Source organism: Schistocerca serialis, chromosome 4, assembly GCF_023864345.2.
Source record: "Schistocerca serialis cubense isolate TAMUIC-IGC-003099 chromosome 4, iqSchSeri2.2, whole genome shotgun sequence".
Classification (NCBI taxonomy): Eukaryota; Metazoa; Arthropoda; class Insecta; order Orthoptera; family Acrididae; genus Schistocerca; species Schistocerca serialis.
In genome coordinates, this window is record NC_064641.1 from 436,411,973 (window position 1) to 436,431,545 (window position 19,573).

General features: G+C 42.8%; 1 protein-coding gene across 2 annotated transcripts in view; it reads left to right on the forward strand.

Annotated features, from left to right (window-relative positions):
* LOC126475046 (lateral signaling target protein 2 homolog) overlaps nucleotides 1–19,573 on the forward strand; it is a 319,569-nt gene that overhangs the window by 224,453 nt on the left and 75,543 nt on the right. For both annotated transcript variants that reach the window (XM_050102594.1, XM_050102593.1), the window contains exon 2: nucleotides 8,742–8,888. In XM_050102594.1, the coding sequence (XP_049958551.1) occupies nucleotides 8,742–8,888 (147 nt within the window). The remainder of the gene's footprint in view (nucleotides 1–8,741; nucleotides 8,889–19,573) is intronic.

Below are 19,573 nucleotides of genomic sequence, written 5' to 3' on the forward strand. Positions count from 1 at the left end.
AGAGTGGCTCCAGGAACACTCTTCTGACTTGTAAACACTTCCGCTGGCGACCAAACTCCACAGACATGAACATTACTGAGCATATCTGAGATGCCTTGCAACGTGCTGTTCAGAAGAGATCCCCTTCCCCTCGTACACTTATGGATTTATGGACAGCCCTGTAGGATTCATGGTGTTAATTCCCTCCAGCACTGCTTCCGACATTAGTCGAGTCCATGCCACGCATTTATGCGATTGCAGTTTTCTCGGGGTATTACACTGATGAATTCTTCTCGGGTTATCAGCCTAGTGGTGAAGATGATGGGTATTTTCTCGGGGTATTACACTGATGAATTCTTCTCGGGTTATCAGCCTAGTGGTGAAGATGATGGGTACGAAACTCGTTGAAACGTTGCGACAAGATGACACCACCACGCGGCTGATAACTCAGGAAGAATGCAGCATGCCACGCATTTTCGTGGCACTTCTGCGTGCTCCCGGGGTCCCTACACGATATTGGATAGGTGTATCAGTTTCTTTAGCTCTTCAGCATAGATAGATCATTCGTCGCAGGACTCGAGAATTTCAACGATTTCTACGTGTTACTAATATCGATACTGGCAAAATATCAATGTGACATAAATGGCCATATCTTTCGATTACATTGACTTGGAAGCTTAATTTTTATTATTGTTTCTTATTTTTTTATTTTACATCAATTCCAACTTTACGTCTACTCATTTCTGAGACACAGGGGTCTTCGCAGGCAGGCGGGCAGACGGACGGGCCGACGGCACCGGTTTCCGTTTTTACGAGTTGAGATGCGGAACCCTAAAATGAAGGGCAAGCAGATCTTAAAGTTTAATAGGTACACTCCATTAATAATAAGCTATCTTTACACCATCTAAATGTAATATATTAAATTAGAAGGAAAGCAAGGGTGAGGGGGTGTTGCCTTGCTGCTGCTTCAGCAGGAAATCCTTGTTTGATTTTTACTCGACAACGCGAACCGTAGACCAGACAGCAGCAGAAACTAATTTGGACATGTGACTGCATACAACCACGTTCCGGTTCGCAGTAGTGCGTGTCACGGGCTTGCACGGCTGTGAAGATACGGAGACAGCTGCCTCTGCCTCTCCTCCACCCCCGTCTCTCCCCCCTAAAAATAAGCTTTTTATAAACAGAACTCGCATGTTGCGCCGCCAAACAGGGAGGCGTATCAGTTCAGTATCAGTTAGAAGAAAGGCAAAAGATATAATGGACACTGAAGAGTAAGTCACCTGTTATGAAATACCAAAAGTAAGAGGGCTGTTCTTTTTCTCGACACCCAACCAGTAACAAAACAAAAACCACAGTGAAAATGAAAAGTCATTTATTTATAGCATTTAGGTACACCTTCCTGGGAATAGGTGCCAGTATTTACGCGCCAGCATTTTGGAATGGTCCACTTCCGGAGCTGTTCGATGAAGGATCTGAGTGATTTGGGGATCCTATTTTGGCAATATTCTGTAACTCTTCACGTTTGCCTTGGATGCAAGACAACGCCGAAATAAATACCGTGCACAAGAAAAGAAGATACACACTGAGATCACAAAAGTCATGCGATACCTCCTCCTATCGTGTCGGCCGTCCTTTTTGCCTGACGTAACGCAGCTAATCGACGTGACATGGACTCAGCAGGTCGTTGGAAGTCCCTTGCAGACATAACTGAGCCATACTGCCGATATAGCCATCCATAACTGCGTAAGTGTTACAGGTGCAGGATTTTGTGCACGAATTGACCTCTCGGTTGTGTCCCATAGATTTTCGATGGGATTCATGTCGAGCGATCTGGGTGGCCAAATCATTCGCACAAATTGCCCAGAATGTTCTTCAAACCAACCACGAACAATTGTGACCCGGTGATGCGGCGCATTGTCATACAAACAAATTTCATCGTTGAATGATTGCAAATGGTCTCCAGGTAGCCACTCGGCGATCGGTTCAAGTGGACCAGAGGACCCAGTCCATTCCACGTTAAAAACGTCGTCACCATTATGGAGCTAGCACCAGTTTGCACAGTGCCTTGTTAAAAATTGGGGTCCATGGCTTCGTGGGGTCTGAGCCACACTCGAATCCTACTGAACGAACTGAAATCGGGACTCATTTGACCAGACGACGGTTTTACGGTCGTGTAGGGTCCAACTGATACTATCACGAGCCCAGGTGAGGCGCTGCAGGCGATGTCTGCTGTTAGCAAAGGCACTCGCATCGGTCGTCTCCTGCCATAGCCAATTAACGCCAAATGCCGCAGCACTGTCCTAACGGATACCTTCGCCGTACGCCCCACATTGATTTCAAGCAGTGTTGCTTGCCTCTTGTAACTGACAACCGTACGCAAACGTCACAGCTCTCGGTCGTTAAGCGAAGGCCATCAGCCCCTGAGTTGTCCGTGGTGAGAGGTAATGCCTGAAATTTCGTATTCTCGGTACACTCTTGTCACTGTAGATCTCGGAATATTGAACTCCCTGATGATACCCGAAATGGAGTGTCCCATGCGGCTAGCTCCAACTACCATTCCGCAGTCAAAGCCTGTTAATTCCCGTCATGCAGCCGTAATCACGTCGGAAACCTCACATGAATACAAATGACAACTCAACCAGTGCACTGCCCTTTTGTACCTCGTGTTCGCGATACTGCTGCCATCTGTATGTGCATATCGCTGTCTCGTGACTTTTGTCACATCAGTGTAGTTTGCGAAATAGGATGAGTCTGCTTGATCGTCTTGTACTTTCACTTCTTCGCTAACGCCTTCTGCCATTATTACACACTTAAATGAGCGAATGTAAGGTTATCGCGACATTCACTTTGGGTCGAGAGAGTGCTGGTGTGTATTGCTCTGTACAATATTCCATAGGGAGTAGGCTGTGGACTAGGGCGCTGTCAAGGGTATTTCCCCGGCGTTGGCGTGAGGATTGATCATTCGAGCTGCGCGTGACGTGCGTTGTGTTAATGCTTGGGACACTCCTCCGTCATATGCCTTTCCAGACCAGCCACCGGACGCAAAGTTTCTTCACAGTACTTTTTTTACAAACCGGATCGCTAGATTCTACACTGACAGGCGAAAGCGATCCCAGCCGCGCAGCGTTCCGTAACGGTGCCTCTGTGACAGTGGGACTGCAGATTGCCATGGCCCCGAAAATTTGTAGGCCGAATAAAGAAAAATGCGTGCCAGTTTCTTCGCGGGCAGATGCAGATGCGCAGTGCGAAGAGCGGTTGAAACATCTGGAGTTGTAACTGGACATACATCCCCTATTATTCTTCAGCTTATTTCACAGCCGTATTTTGTACGGACTCTAAATTGTTGAACACATGCTCGCTTATGACTACTTTTTTGGAATATCGAACAACTTTCCTATTTCCGCATGAGTGCGTGGATATTTGGAACTTCTCCATGTACACAGTATTTCTGAAATGTATAATGAAGTGAACTGTGTTTGCTCCATTTTCTTCGTCTTTCGTACTCGTTTTTATGTTGCGTTGGCTCAACTTGGACAATAGGCGCTGGAGTGCGTGTTTCATTTATAGTTTCAGTGGCTTTGAGGTGGTGGATGACCTTCGATTTTGGTGACACTTAGTGATAATGGCGAAATGCCGAAATCAGCCGATTTTGTACACGTGATTAATAAAATAAATGCACATTCATTTTACAAACTTAAACAACAGCAGGCAGCAAAACTCTTTCAGCCACTAGTCGTAAGAAAACAATCTTCGACATTAAATGACAAAAATTGCTAAAGGACGAGTCATGTAAAACTTAGTTCGCACTTTTCGTACACGGAACGCAAAACATTGTTGAGAGCAAGTACGAAGTTGACATCAGGTATCTTGACTTAATTTAGCAGTGTGTCAGATGAAATACGTCCTTTTACAGGAACTAGACGTCCGTCAGTGGCGAGTCAGCATCAAGCAAAAATGTATAATGTAGTGAGCTGTGTTTGCGTCATTTTCTTCGTCGTTGACAACATGAATATTCGTACTTCTTAATGCCTAAACGCCTTAGGGAGAAATGACGGTACCCTAAGTATTCTTGTTATAGTAGAGACCGGGACAGGTTGGCCCACTTTTTTCTTGATTTTTTTCCTGCTTGTATTTTGAATGTTTCCACAGCCCTTTTTATGTAGAAACATTGTTGTATTGTTTCAGCATGTTTACAACTACATAATTATGGCGTGTAATTGATTTTTTTATTCATTAAAAAATATGTATCACAATATTATCACCTGGGGCAACCTACCCCACCCATGGGGTAAGTTGCCCCAGCAATTGGAGCAAGCTAGCCCATGTGATTTTATAATTTACGACATTGGTTATTTAATTGAAAACATATCGACTTTCATATACACAATTTAATTTAATTTAATACAAAGTCTTACAGCTTTATAACAAAAACTACAATTATAATTCATGTTACCATTGTTGCAATAACAGTTTCACAGAAGAGCATCTCCAGAACTTTAATCAGTGCTAGTCTTGATTGTTCGATAGGATCTTCACAGTTGAAACATTCATGAAGTCCTTTCACGTAACTTTTTACACACGACAGTCGTGCCAACCGTTTGCAACTTGTGTATTGAATCCATTCATTATCCGGATTGCTGTGAGAACATTGTTTCACACCTAAGACACAGGGCATCTTCATTTTGAAGAATCTTGTTACGAATGTCTGCTTTCTTTCTGCGCATTATTTGAGGAGCTTTGTAATGACGACAGCCACTTCTGAGCAGAACATCGATATTTCTCTGTAAAGTGTGTTTTCTTTTCTCACTTTGGAGGCTGGTCGTTCGCTCTGTGATGCGTGTGGGGTGTATGCCAGTATTGCTGAAGTACTTCTTCGCGTCTTTGCTGTCTCTTTTCTTTGTTGCGACTTCTGAAATTTCAACTTCTTCAGGCATTAGTAAGCACGGTTTTTCACGCGATGTGACGTTTAACTTAACAGGCGTTGTTACTGACAAAATAGGGCTACTATTGTGTTCTTGAGCAGTTGAAGGGCCAGCTTCACCAATCAAACCAAAACCAACAGCATAAGGACCAGGTCTATTTGTTATGTTTGAAGACAGACAGTCACTATCTGTGAAAATGTCCCTGTTTAAGGGGAAAATATCTATCACTTTGAATCCAAGCAAGTATGTTTCTGGGCGTAATTGTGTTTGGTAGTGCAGTTTTGAACTTAGTTTTATATATTTCTTCCATTATATTTGATGGTATTATTAACGTAGCTAAAATATGAAGTACAACACTGCAAAACAAAGAAACATGCTACTTGAAATATTTCTGCGTAGCCAAATCTATCCCAGAATTTTTGTGGCTTTTCAGGTTCTAAATCTTTGAATTTTTTGCAGTACCATTCTAAAAACAAAACGGCAGAATGGCTGTGAGAAAAAATATGATGACGTTCGAAGATGCGTGCGTATCTGATACTTTAAAATATTTGTCCTCCAATGTGCCATAAGTAATAATTTCAAATTTGTATTACAATCGTTAGTTGCATACATGAAGACAAGTTATTGGTTTTGGAAGGAAAAAAGCAAATATCGAATAAAGTTACCAGTTTAAAATCAGTTCAAGATACAATTTTCTTACATAAAAGTGCATTGAATATGACCTAGACTTTGATTACGTTTGACCTATTAAGGTTAATAAGAGCAATCACTTAGAAGAAGACAGCGCCGCAGGTTGGCCATGTGGGCCGACTTGCCGTATTTAATTGGGCCATTGTGGCTCATCGCCATATTGCAATTTTACAGGGTGTTTCAAAAAGGACTTTACAACTTAGAAAATTCATATAAATGAATTCATAGTACCTACAGAGGTGATAGTAATGTCAATTTGTAGGGAAATACGTAAAGTTTGGTCTCGCGTATTTCGCTAGTGGCGAATCGCACATTAAGGAGCACTAGTGGCAGTTGCGTTAGGAATGTCTGCCTTTACTGGACCCGAGCGTGCTAGCTGTGTGTTTTGGTTTGAAGAATCGAAGTCGGCGACAACAGTTCAGCGTAGTTTACGTACCAAGTACGCTAAAAATCCTCCTAGTAGGCCCACGATTTATGAGTGCCATAAATGGGAAATCGTCAGGTCGTCCAAGCACATGTGACGGCGTAGTTGGGCGAGTGAAACAACGTTTTGTCAACAGCTCTATGAAATCGACCCGCCGTGCATGTCGGTATGTGCAAATTCCGCTTGCGTCTGTTTGGTGAGTGTTAAGAAATCGTTTGCATTTGAAACCGTACATATTGACGATCGTACAAGGAATAAAAGGCACTGATAAAATTGCTCGCAAGAACTTCTGTGCTGATATGTTAAATCGATCACACGAGGAAGAAAATTTTTTGCACAAAATCATCTTTTGTGACGAGTCGTCTTTTCACTTAAGTGGCAAGGTTAACATACATAACTGTAGAATTTGGGGCAATGAAAATCCACATCAAACACTGAAACATGTTCGTGATGATAGCCCAAAACCGAACGTTTTTGGTGCATTGAACAAGATGAGATGTACGGCCCTTCTTTCCGTGAGAGAACCATCAACAGAATAGTGTACCTGGATATGTTACAACAATTTTTGATACCACAGATCGATGAGGATGACCAAGAACGAAATGTTTACTACACTCTGACGTCCGGGATTTTCTCAGTGACTGCTTTCCAGGTCAATCGGTTGGTCATGATGCGCCAATTGCATGGCTGCCACATTCCACAGGCCGACACCACCTTTTTTTTTTTTTTTTTTTAAAAAAAAAAAAGCAGAGATTCATCAAGGATATCATGTTTGTACCTCCTATGCCGGCGTCTCTACCTGAACTTACAGCAAGAATTTACGCCGCCACTGAGCAAGTTACACCCGCAATGCTACAGCGAATTTGGGAAGAAATTGACTTCCGATGGGATGTGTGCAGGATAACCAACGGTAGCCACTTGCAACATCTTTAAGGCAGAGAAACTTGATATGTTCCCCTACAAAATAACACTAAATCCAGCTCTACATCTTCTTAGAATAAATTTATATTAATTTTTAAAGTTGTAAAGTCCTTTTTGAAACACTCTGTATTAGCAACACCAACTGGGGTGCAGATCCCTCTACGGTGTTGCAGCTCTACAGAGCCTTTGTTCAATTCCGCCTTGACTATGGGAGTGTGGTTTCGGCGGCGCCCTCAGCGTTGCGTCCTTGTGGAGGCCAGAGTCCCTCCATTGCAGGTTGTTTTTATCCCTTCTCCCTGTTTCTTGCTTCTCTCTCTGTGGTTTTTGTTTCTTGTCCATAGTAGTGTTCGTCGTCTTTCTGTCGTTCTTTTGGTTCTTCCTTTTCTCCTGTTATTGTGCTGTACGTCTCCTTTCTTTTCTTCTTCCCCTTGTGTAATTATTTTACCAATGACCTCGCAGTTTGGTCTCTTCCCCCCCCCCCCCCCTCCCCCCTTCCTCTCTTTTAAACCAATCAACCATAACGCTCTTTCACTTTTGTTTATTGAATGCAGTTAACCTTACAAGTGAGAAAGTATCTTGAGGTACCTGCACTCCTGCTGTATTCACTTTCACAAATTAAAAAAAAAAATGCCAACGGGAGTAAAAACTGAGATTAGAGGACATCAGACATGTGATCGGAAAACAAACCTTATACTAGAGACACGAACATAAATGTGATAAAAGCAGCAGTAATAACCATTGACAACACTTTTCTCCTTTTTATGTTTTTTCGTCTCCAATTCCCCTCCCGAAACCCATTTCTGATTATCCACTTGTCCACTTGTTTTGACGCTTGTAATGGAAAATTTTCTTGTGAACGTTAGAAAGAAAAAGTTGTTATTAGCAAATGCTTTTGAGGAAGCAAAAAATGATCAGAAACTGCATACATGAGGAGCAGATCAGTATCAGTTCGTCACATGAAATTTCGTATGTTAATTACTCTCGCCACTTTGAGAAAATTTTTCTAAGTTAATAAAAATGGGTAGAACAAAGTGACTCGAATAAAATCACAGTATTATGTAACTTATTCTGAGAATTATAAATCTGTAATAAATATATTGCACATTTAAGTTTATTGTGCAGTGTAATAACTGAGTACGGTGTTGGTCATTCCGTGTATTGTTTATTATTAGGAGAGGAGATATTAAATTTTCGTAAGGCAGCCTAAGTTATGAAGTGACTTTACAAATTGCCCTCAGAGATAATTGTTTTCCATTATTTCAGCTTGTAGGGCAAGTAAATGGAGCTCATGGAAGAAGCACAAAACAGATTTTCTAAAGGCCCCTCCCAACTAATAAGCAGCCAGCTATTCAGACCTCATAGTCTGGTTTAAGACGCACAATTCACCGTCAAAATTGCAGTCCGGAGAACTACATTCTTTCTTGTAATTAACCCTAGCTGTGTTGTGTTAATTAATAATTATTATGAAGAAGAAGAGTTCATAATTACAAATGACTACTTCATTATTCCTTACTGTGACTGCTACTGTTTTTTTTTTACTCAGCCAGTGTGGGAGTAACTTCGGAACATTGCTTGACTTCACATTTGTGAATATAAAAAAAAATTTCCAAGCTCAGTGTTATTTTACTTAATTATTAACTATCATTTATAACGGAAACCTTACAATTCCGTGCTCTTTATAAACTTCTACTTTTTAAGTTGTACATTAATTAATCAGGTACTTTCTAAATACTCAAATTGTAGTTTACATGTTTACAGTGACACTGTTTCCAGGTTTTGAGAGAAAATTTCTTTGTGTCTTGCAGAAGGATGATCCATCACTGTTGGCACAGTTCTTCTACGCTGATGAAGCATTGAATGTGGTGGCTGCAGAGCTGGATAGTTTTGATGGAAGGAAAGATCAGGAGCGTTGTCTGGCACTTGTTAACCACCTAAGACAATGCCAGCACAAGGTCTGTATTTTACACGAAATCCCTATATACTGTCACAGAACACATTATTGGAAAAGAACGAAAGATTTGGCTTGATCAACATTTTAGGTGTAGTAATATTTTGGTGGCCAAGATAACACATTGAAAGTTGTCTTTTGTTTTCGGTACTGTGTAGCTGTAAAATCCAGAATATAAATTGTTCATACATTGGCGGAAAAAAGTGCACCCTTTTAGAGATTTCCGATTTAATCAATATTTATTGCTGCAACAGTGCATATGGAGTACACGAAATCATGACATTTAAAGATCAGTAGCATAAGCGATTCTGAGATACCAGGTATCGACTTAAGCTGCAACACTCACATTAGAACGCGGTGTAGTCTCAATTGTCCGCAACGCAGGCGCTGGTTCTGGCATCTAGTAGATCATAAAGATGGCGAATACTGTCTCGGGATACGTTACGCCACGTCTGTTCGATCCGTTCACACAGTTCTGTAAGAGTTGTTGGTTGACGAGTCGCACTAGCCACTTCTCGTCCCATCGTATCCCACACGTGTTCGTTTGGAGACAAGTCCGGATATTGTGCTGGTCAGGCAAATTGCTGCACGCCTTCTGAGCTTGTTGGGTTGCACGGATAGTGTGTGGGCGAGCATGATCCTGTTGGAACAACACATCACCATTGTGTTGCAAGAACGACAAAAGAATGGATCTAACAACATTCAGCACATGCCGAGTGCTGGTTAGCGTCCCGTCCAGGGACACCAAAAATATAAGAGAGTTGTAGCTTATCGCACCCCAGACCATTATGCCTGGGGTCGGGTAATTGTATCATGGACGAAGGCACTCCACGAGACACCACTCACAAAGTCTTCGTCGTACGCGCAAACGATGAGCAGATGTGTGCAGCAGACTGCTTTCTTCGCTGAAGACAACGGTGCACCATCCTCTGACGGCAACAGTCGAGCTGTGTACGTCGATGCTATAACGTGAGTAGAAGACAGATTGGAGGTATGAGTGCCGGTAGCCGTGCTGTTAATAACCGGCTCGCAACAGTTCGTCTTGACACGTCTTGGCTCACAAGCCGTATTACCCGTGCTGTGGTAGCATTACGATCTGCCACTGCTGCCCTTACAATACGACGATCCTGGCGGCCGTCTGTGCGTGTGAACATCCATAACCACGTTTACAGGTGTGGGAATGTGCACGTGACCACTGCTACCAGTATTGTCGCACAGTTGACGCATCACATCCAACTTGCGTGGCAATTCTCCGAAAGGACCGTTCCGCCACTTGGAAGGCAACTGTTTGACATCTTTCAAACTCCCTTTGTTGGCTGAAGTGAGCCGAATGTGTCTCTGTGACATAGTTGCCTGCTTACTTCATACTTTTGCACCACACGGAGCCTTCTGGCTGTGAGGATTATTTATTAGAGGATAGACACAGATGTTGCCCTGGTAGCTATGCCAGTGCGCTGTCTGTTGTTGGACGTCGTCAGAATCATAATCAGTACATTCATCCTCTCCCATGCAGCATATGCCGTCAACGGATCAAAATCGGCGTTGTCTCTCCAGGTGTACTATTTATTTTGGGCTGTGTACACTGACGGGAAAAAAATTGCAGTACCGTCAAGGAGTTGTGCGACATAAACAAAAGTTGGTAGGTGGGTTTCTCCATCTGAAAGACTATGTTAATTCAGATTTCGTGACAGTCATAGAAGAGTGGCGCTAATAGTGCCACTGTCAGGATGCCAGTCAGGTTCGTTTTAAATGCATGCTGTACCGGTCGTGGAAGTTAGTTACCTCCGAGATTAGATGTGGTGAGTAGGTACTAGTAAAGAAAGCCTTTAAGGCGACATAGATGCCATTTATCAACACGTCACTGAGTTCGAATGAGGTTGTGTAATAGGTCTACGAGAAGTTGGACTTCTTACCCTCTGGGATGTTGCAGAAACACTTGGCAGGGATGTTGTCATTGTGTGCGATTGCTGGCAGCAGTGGTTAGGAGAATGTATGGTCGCAAGAAGACCGGGTTCTGGATGGCCAAGAGGCACTACCAAGAGGGAATGGTTCAAATGGCTCTGAGCGCTATGGGACTCAACATCTGAGGTCATCAGTCCCTTAGAACTTAGAACTACTTAAACCTAACTAACGTAAGGACATCACACACATCCATGCCCGAGGCAGGATTCGAACCTGCGACCATAGCGGTCGCGCGGTCCAGACTGAAGCGCCTAGAACCACTCGGCCACACTGGCCGGCACCAAGAGGGAATACAATCGTTTTCGGTGTATGGGTCTGCTGCGTTGTACTGCCTCTGCAGCAGCAATTTGAACAGCAGTTTGCACCGTAGTGTCACAACAAACTGTTGCAAATCAGTTACTCCAAGAACAGTTCCTACTCAGCCGCCTTGTAGCATGCATTCCAATGACTCGAAACCACCGCCATTTGCAACTTCAGTGGTGTCAAGCAGGGTGGAGATCTGTTGCCTTTTCTCATGAAAGCTGGTTCTGCCTCAGTGCCAGTGATGGCCACGTGGTGGTTAGGAGGCCAGTTGAGGGCCTGCAGTCAGTCTGTCTGCGTCCTAGACACACTGGACCTACACCTGTAGCCTGGAGTTAGGGTGGGGGAAGGGGGGGGTGCAATTTACCTCACGCACCCTGACTGCAAATATGTAAGCATTCGAGGGGCCTTTTCCAATAGTATAATGCTCGCCAACATACTGCTTTTGTACCCCAACATGGTTTGTAGAGTGTCGACACGTTGGCTTGGCCTGCCCGATCACGAAATCTGTCTCCAATCGAGCACAAATGGGACATCATTGGGCAACAACTTGAGTATCATCCACAACCAACATTGCCCGTCCCTGTATCGACCGACGACATGGGAGGGAGAGGCTTGGGACTCATCACATAAACTGACGTCCAGCACATGTACAACACAATGCACACACGTTGGCATGCTTGTATTCAACATTCTGGTTTTTACACCGGTTGTTAATGTAACAGCATTTCACATTTGCAATGGCTTACCTCACACTTACATTATCCTGTGATCTGACGATATTAATCACTTAAACATGTTACCTAGACAAATGTATTCACAGAATTTCATTACTCTACATTAATTATTTTTCTGTTGCATTTTTCCCCCCATGAGTTACTCTTTTACAATATACACTGATGATCCAAAACATTGTGACCATCAGCTTAAAAGCTTGTTTGTCCATATTTGGAACGAAATACATCAGTGATTTTGTGTATCACGGATCTGACAGTTTGTTGGTAGGTTTGTGGAAGTATGTAGCTTTAAATGTCTATGCACAGATGATGTACTTAGTGAAAATAAGTAGTCGCTGATATGTGTACGCAGTGGTGGCACCTGATAATGATTCAGATGGGTTTTGTTGGATTTATATCAGGCGAATTTGGTCTCCAAGACATCAACATGGGTTCCCTATAATGTTCCTTAAATCACTGTAGCACGGTTCCAGCTTCAAGACATGGACATTTATACTGCTACAAAGATGACATCGCCATTGGGGAAGACATAAAGCATGAAGGGATGCAGGTAGTTTCCAGCTGTCAGCACGTGTTCGACTACTAACACAGGCCCCATGCAAATGCGTGAGAATGTCTCCCATAACAAAATTCTGCTCCCGCCAGGATGTGTCCGCGGTGCCGTGCATTTTTCAAGCCTCTGTTCTCCTTGATGAGGGCGTTTATAGAAGCGACCATTGACCTAGTGTAGCAAAAATGTGGTACACCCGAAGAGCCGACACGTTTCCATTGATTGACGGTCGACTCCCGATGGTCCTGTGCCAACTGCAATCGTAATTGACAGTGTCATTGGGTCAACATGTGAACATTGAGGGGTGGTCTGCAGCGGATCTCCGTGTTGAACAAGGTATGATGAACAGTGTCCTCTGAAATACTTGTGTGAACACTAGAATTGTGTTTTTTTGGCAGAGATGCCACAGCTCACCATCTATCCGACTTTACAGAGTAGACAAGCTTCCGAACCCCACGTTCTGTGAAGAGTCATGGACGTCTAACAATTTAGTGCCTAGTGTTAGTTTCACTGCCCTCTTATCTCTTTCTGTAGATGCTCACAACAGTAGCATGTGAACATCCAACCAGCTTCGCCCTTTTCGACATATTCGTTCACAGGGTTTGCATTACCATGTATAATCATCTGTCCTTTGACAAAGTCACTTATCTCAGTGGATTTCCTCATTTGCAGCCCATACCTTTGCTATGGTGATCCCCTCCATCTTGCCTCTGCTGCGCTTACGTACTTCTCATAGCGCATCACATGCCTACAATGTCACCAGGTGGCGTCCAACCTCCGTGGCCAGTGGTCATAATGTTTTAGCTCATCGGTGTACATTACATATTCTAGATGATGATGATGATGATGATGATGATGATGATGATGATGATGATATTCATAAGAAATACCAATATGTGATGACTTCATATGCCAATATCCAGTGGCTAGTAATTGACAAAGTAGATAATAGTTCAGACATATATGACATAGTGGCTGCTTATGGTAACCACTAGCTTTCTCCAATGAACATTACCCCCGTGATGTCGAGGGCTAGAATAGACTTGCAGTAATTCCTTGCGTGTCAGAAGCAGGGTCTCGGAGGAGTGTTCTTTGATTAAGTCCACTTTTATGGTTTGACCTCTACTTTTCTAAATTTCACAGAAGTGCGGACTATTTGGAGGAGAACACCTTACATGGTGGATAATCTACATACCATGTGCTATGATCTCATGCTCCTGGAGAGAAGTGTCATGATATATCCTCATGGTTATAGCTCCCTGACAGTGCAGGGACCACACTGCTAATTCACCAGTTTGTGCCCCTGCGGCAGTGTGATATTTACACAATGTTTGCAAAGTTTGACGCCAAATCGATTGCATGGAGTCATTAACACCTTTTCTTAAAATAAAGTGCCTTTTAATCTTGCATTTTCTTTTCCCTCTTGAAAACCAAAGAATACTGCTGGTAGGTTCTACCACTCAGTCTAGCAAGAGGGCTCTTGTAGTAAGTCCTCTTGATTCAGGAATATCTCAGAGTTCCAGGGTGTATAGTAACAGAATGCATGCTGCTAGGTAGAATGTGTTTTTGTTACCTAAAAGGAAAGAGGGTAGCTTTGAAAAAGTTGCACTTTTTTACATTCAAAAGGGTTTAAATGGGATTGCGCGTACATTAAAATCTGTTAAGTGGTTGCGAAATGGACACTGTTGATCGAAAGCTCAAGTTCCCAAATAGCGACAAACCTTCAAAAAGACAAAAGAATCAGGGAATATGCCACTGAGATTGAGATCCATACCACCTTTAACTACAGCAAATGCGTTTTGACGTGTAGGGATCTGGTTGACGTTCCCAAAGATGAAATTAAAAGCTGAATCGGCGCAAGAAGGCATTGTTGATGTCCATAGTATAATGACAAGGGTTGATGGCGATCTGGTGAAACGAGGCTCATTTATACTTACTTTCTTACAGCATGAAACTCTCAGGGAATGTCAAGGCAGGTTTCCTTCACCTAAGCATGCAGCCTTACGTCGCCCAACTCATTGTGCTGTTTCGTACTACTGTTGGTTGTAAGGGAGAAGCCACTCATGGCAAATGAAGTAAGGCCATCCAAATATGAGTTGCTCCTTTGAAGTGTGTGAATTACTCTTGGGATCACCGTGTCTGGAGTAGGAACTGCAGCGTATATCTCGAAGAATGAAAGATACAAGAACTTAAAATTATGAAGCACATCCCTTATGGTGAGATGGAAAATATGTTCAAGGCCATGACCATGCCAACAAATGTGCCCTCTATTTTATGTGACTGAAATGAATGTGGTGCCCATTGTGAAGTTTTGTGATTTATTCAACATGTTTCCTAAGATTTTAGGGAGATCCTCTTAATGTGTTAAGAGTGAGTGACTGGCTCACCCCTGTTGTTTATAAGTGGTCAGCCAGTCATATTTCTCTGTGCCATGCATATAGCTCCTCTGTCGTTTTACTTATGTTGTAATTCTATTTCCATTGTCTTAAGGCATATGAGATAGTGGTCATGTGGGTCAGCATGAGTGAGATGGGAGTGAGTGTCATTTTATAGGTTACCTGCTCACTGTGTGACAAAAATTTTAGCCATTTTATTCCCATTCATTTCTTGTAACACACACACACACACACACACACACACACACACACACACACACACACACACACACACACACACACACACACACACACACACACACACAACACAAGGGAAGGGACATCGGCTCCCTCAACCCCCACACCAATGGCATTGTCAATAACCTCTCTGTCAGTGCAGTTAGAGATGCCTCATACTCCCCAATATCACCAGGCAGGAGGATACGTGCTAAGGTGCCCCCTCCCTTCCAGGATGATATGGACCAGAAGTCTACTGCCAATAAGTGGCTGAAAAAGCCACAAGCTGTGGGTCATAGAAAAGAATGGGTCTCTCTTTCCCAGAAGTCAAGATAGGAAAATCCTCACAGGAATCGAAACATTAGAGGAGCAAGAAGGGAAAAATTGAAGGGTATACCAAATTCTATGATCTTCATGGCACTCTAGGAGACATGATTTTTAGAAACCTAACCTCCTTCTGTTAAAAATTTCAAATCCTACAGTAAAAACCGTGTTAACACTCAGAGGGTGTCTAGATGAGTCTGTACACTCATAGGCTCCTGACAACTTCATTGAGCAGGTGCCAATAAACACTGTATTGGAAGCTGTGGCTATTAGTGTCCACTAGTCATTTATGGTAGCAGTATGTAATATCTGTCTACCCCCAGACACACATATAACATATTGCCAGCTGATGGAGCTAATGGAACAGCTGCCTCCACCCTTCCTTCTATTGGGGGACTTCATTGTCTACAAGCCTCATTGTGGTTGTCAAAACACATGTAGCAATGTCCAATTAATAGAGTATATAAGTTCAGAAATGGAAGTCTTCCTACTTTACACTGGAGCAGCAACACATTTCGGAACAGCCCATGCAATGTACTAAACCATAGAAATTACAGTGTGCACTCAGAGAACCTCACCCTTAATCTGGTAGTACGACCTTGACAACCTCTGTGACAATGACCACTTTCCTATCACTCATTCTGTGTCATATCATGGCTCAGTGGAATACATGCCACGTTGGTCACTTTGAAAAAGCAACTGGCAAGCAACTTTGAAGCCAGTCATGAGGAGTGTATTGAAGGAGAGGTGCAAGATACTATTTACATGATTATACATTGCAGGAGCAACATTATCTTAGGCTTCAGCTGCTCCACACCAGAAACACGTCCCATGTGGTATGAAGAAATTGCTGTAGCTATCATCAAGTGTCGAAGTGCCTTTCAGCAACATAAACACCATCATTCTACAAAAGTTTTATAGCATTTAAGAGACTTGTGTGTAGGCCTGGTTTTTAATTGAAAAGTGGATGTGGAGTTGTTGGGAACAGTATGCATCATCTATGGGAGCCCACACCCATTGCCTCAAGTACAGACTAATTTCTGCCACATTTGCAACTGCACATCATTCACAGTAGTTCATGGCATCTTCCTCAGTGGTGAAATCTGTATTGAGCTTGTGGCCATTGCCGAAATGTCCACACACAGTAACTACCAGTTTTCTGATTTCCTGATCTAGTTGTGTGTACAGGACCTTCAATCAATCAGTGTTCTATTTAGTGAATGGGAGTTCCACAATTATTGTAAAGAGTGTCGACACGCAAACCCCTGACATGATAAAATCCACAATCAGATGCTAAGACACTCTAGCAAAGACAGCGTAAGACACATCCTCAGCTTTTTCAATCATATTTGGTGGGAAGAGAAGTTTCCCTCCCCAATGGTGGAGGGTGTTATTATTCCTAACCTGAAAGTGGGAAAAGATTTAAATTTTAACAGATTGAAACTTCCTGGCAGATTAAAACTGTGTGCCCGACCGAGACTCGAACTCGGGACCTTTGCCTTTCGCGGGCAAGTGCTCTACCATCTGAGCTACCGAAGCACGACTCACGCCCGGTCCTCACAGCTTTACTGGCAGAAGCAAAAGGCAAAGGTCCCGAGTTCGAGTCTCAGTCAGGCACACAGTTTTAATCTGCCAGGAAATTTTATATCAGCGCACACTCCGCTGCAGAGTGAAAATCTCGTTCTTTTAACAGATTGTTGAGCTATCTCTCTTACTAGTGGACTGCGCAAATTATTCATAAGAATGGTCGATCGATGACTGTGCTGGTGCCTGGAAGCCAGAGAATATTTATTGCAGTTTCAAAGTGTCTGTTGGGCACTCTGATCCACAGCAGACCTATGATTCATCTGGAATCTGCAGTGCGCAATGCTTTCATGCTTCGCCAACACCTCGTCATTGTGTCCTTCGATCTGCAGCAGGCGTACGGTACCAGATTGTGCCCTCACATACACTGCATGAGTAGGGCTTCCAGAACTGTTTACAAATTTTTGTACAGAATTTCCTATCTCTTCTACCGTTCCAGTTCTGGGTAGCAACTCTCAGCAGCCAGTATTATGTATAAGAAAGTGATGTCCATCCTGGATCAGTCCTGAGGGAAACTCTCTGTGCCATTACCGTATATGTTATCGTGACTGCAGTGAGTTGCAGATTCTCACTGTCACTGTATATGGATGACCTATGCTTGTATTATAGCACTACATCATTGCCCACCACGGAGTAAGCCTGTTGATAAAATATCAATATAGATACATTAATACTTTTCCAAAAAAATTTTCGATGTGAATCAGCAACATCTCATTCCCCAATATATTGATATCAGAAAGGCAATACCAAGTGCCAATATTTTCATTTTACATTATGTTTTCAGTATATACTTGAAACTGTTCTTTTGAAATTATAGTAGAACATCATTTTACTTTCATTGTGGGATGAGTCTTACTATTTTTTGAGCTTTCAACACATCCAGCCTTTCTCTTGGACTATGTGAGGCAATCATAGGCGGCACAGAGTAGTAGTCCAATTACACTGGGGTGGCGTTGTGAATGGAATAACAAGATATCTGGTGCGAAGAAATACCACGCCAGTTGCATTAAAAACAAGTTTTAACACAACTAGTGTGCTATTTCTTCACATCAGCATTCTTCAAAAACAGTTGTTGAAAATGATGAACAAAAATCTAAAGGACAAGATTGGTCTTTGCGTTGTGCAGACACATCTGAAGGGAAATGCTGACATAATCAGGGCTTGGCACTATGAATAGAAATGGCAACTTTTAACTTCACCATGCAATTTTGACACTACAGCTGCTAGGTGCTGGCGTTTGTAGAAATGAAAAAAACAGTGAAGTCGATATGATGTGTTCTGGACAAATCCGATGTGTGACGAAACTGAACGACGGACCCACTAAACACCTTTCATTGTGCCAGATTCAGACAGTTAACATTGTTAGCAAAATGGTTGTCACCAAGCATGAATGAATGTGCATCATTTTCCTTTAGTTCATGCTATAAGGGGGATAAGAAGGCTTTTAGCTTGTTGATTTACAGAATATCTAATAATAAATCAATACACAGCTCTAAAACCAGCACTGTATTAACAATGTGCAAGTGATATTTTTATAGGCTGATACATCAGTATTTTTTATGGCAATATATTGATACTTTTTTTGATGTATCAAGTGCCAATCATGATATTTTTTAAATATCGGGGCCCTGAATCTTAGATGGTAATTTTCTCCCGCAAAAACACATGCCTCGTACTGTTTTGTTGACTCGGGACTCGCATCCTCACCCAGAACTTTACCTCAGTTACCAGTTACTGGAAGTAATTGAAAGTTTAAAATTTTTAGGCGTTTTATTTGACAATAAGTTAACATGGTTACCATGTGTATGCCAGCTCAAGGCAAATTGCGTGAGGAAACTAAACACCCCCCAGGTTTCTCTGGAGTTCTCCTATTGGTCTACAAAGCTTTGATTTATACTGCCTGGACTAAGGATATTTTGCCTTTAGGTTTGTGAGCACAATCAGTGCTGAGATTTTTAGGCCCTGTCTGCCTCCGTTGTGTCCATCTGGCAACTGGAGCCTTCCGTGTGAACCCCATAGACAGCCTTCAGGTTGGAGCTGGTATCTCACCACTGAGGGTCAGATACCAGCAACTTGTAGCAAACTTTGGGGTTACAATCTGTCAGTTGCCTACCCATACATTTTACTTAGCACTATTTCAGAATGATCAGTTCAGACCATTCACTAATCTCCAAAAAAATTTGGTAGACCAGCTGGGATATTACTGATGGCTCTGCAAGGATCTCCACCTGTCCTGTGTACAGTGTCCCCCCCTCTCAGCAACCCCCCCCCCCCCCTCCCCCAAGGCATGCATATCTTAGTAGTACCCCAGAAATCTTTCAATTACCGAGACCCAAGACCTATTAATTGACCTTCAAAACTCCTGAACCACCGTAACATTCATCTGGAACTGAGCCACAGGGGCAATCTGGGAAATGAACTACCTGACAAGTTAGCTAAAGAAGCAACTATAGGAGAAAAATTTGAACTGGGTAGAGACCAAAAATTGGAACTGCGACATCAAATTTTAAAACACGGGATACAGAATGGGAGGCTACCACTGCACTCAACAAATTGAAGGTAATCAAAGGGACCACTAATATGTGGCATCCTTTCCTCCAAGCCTCTCATGAAGATGCCA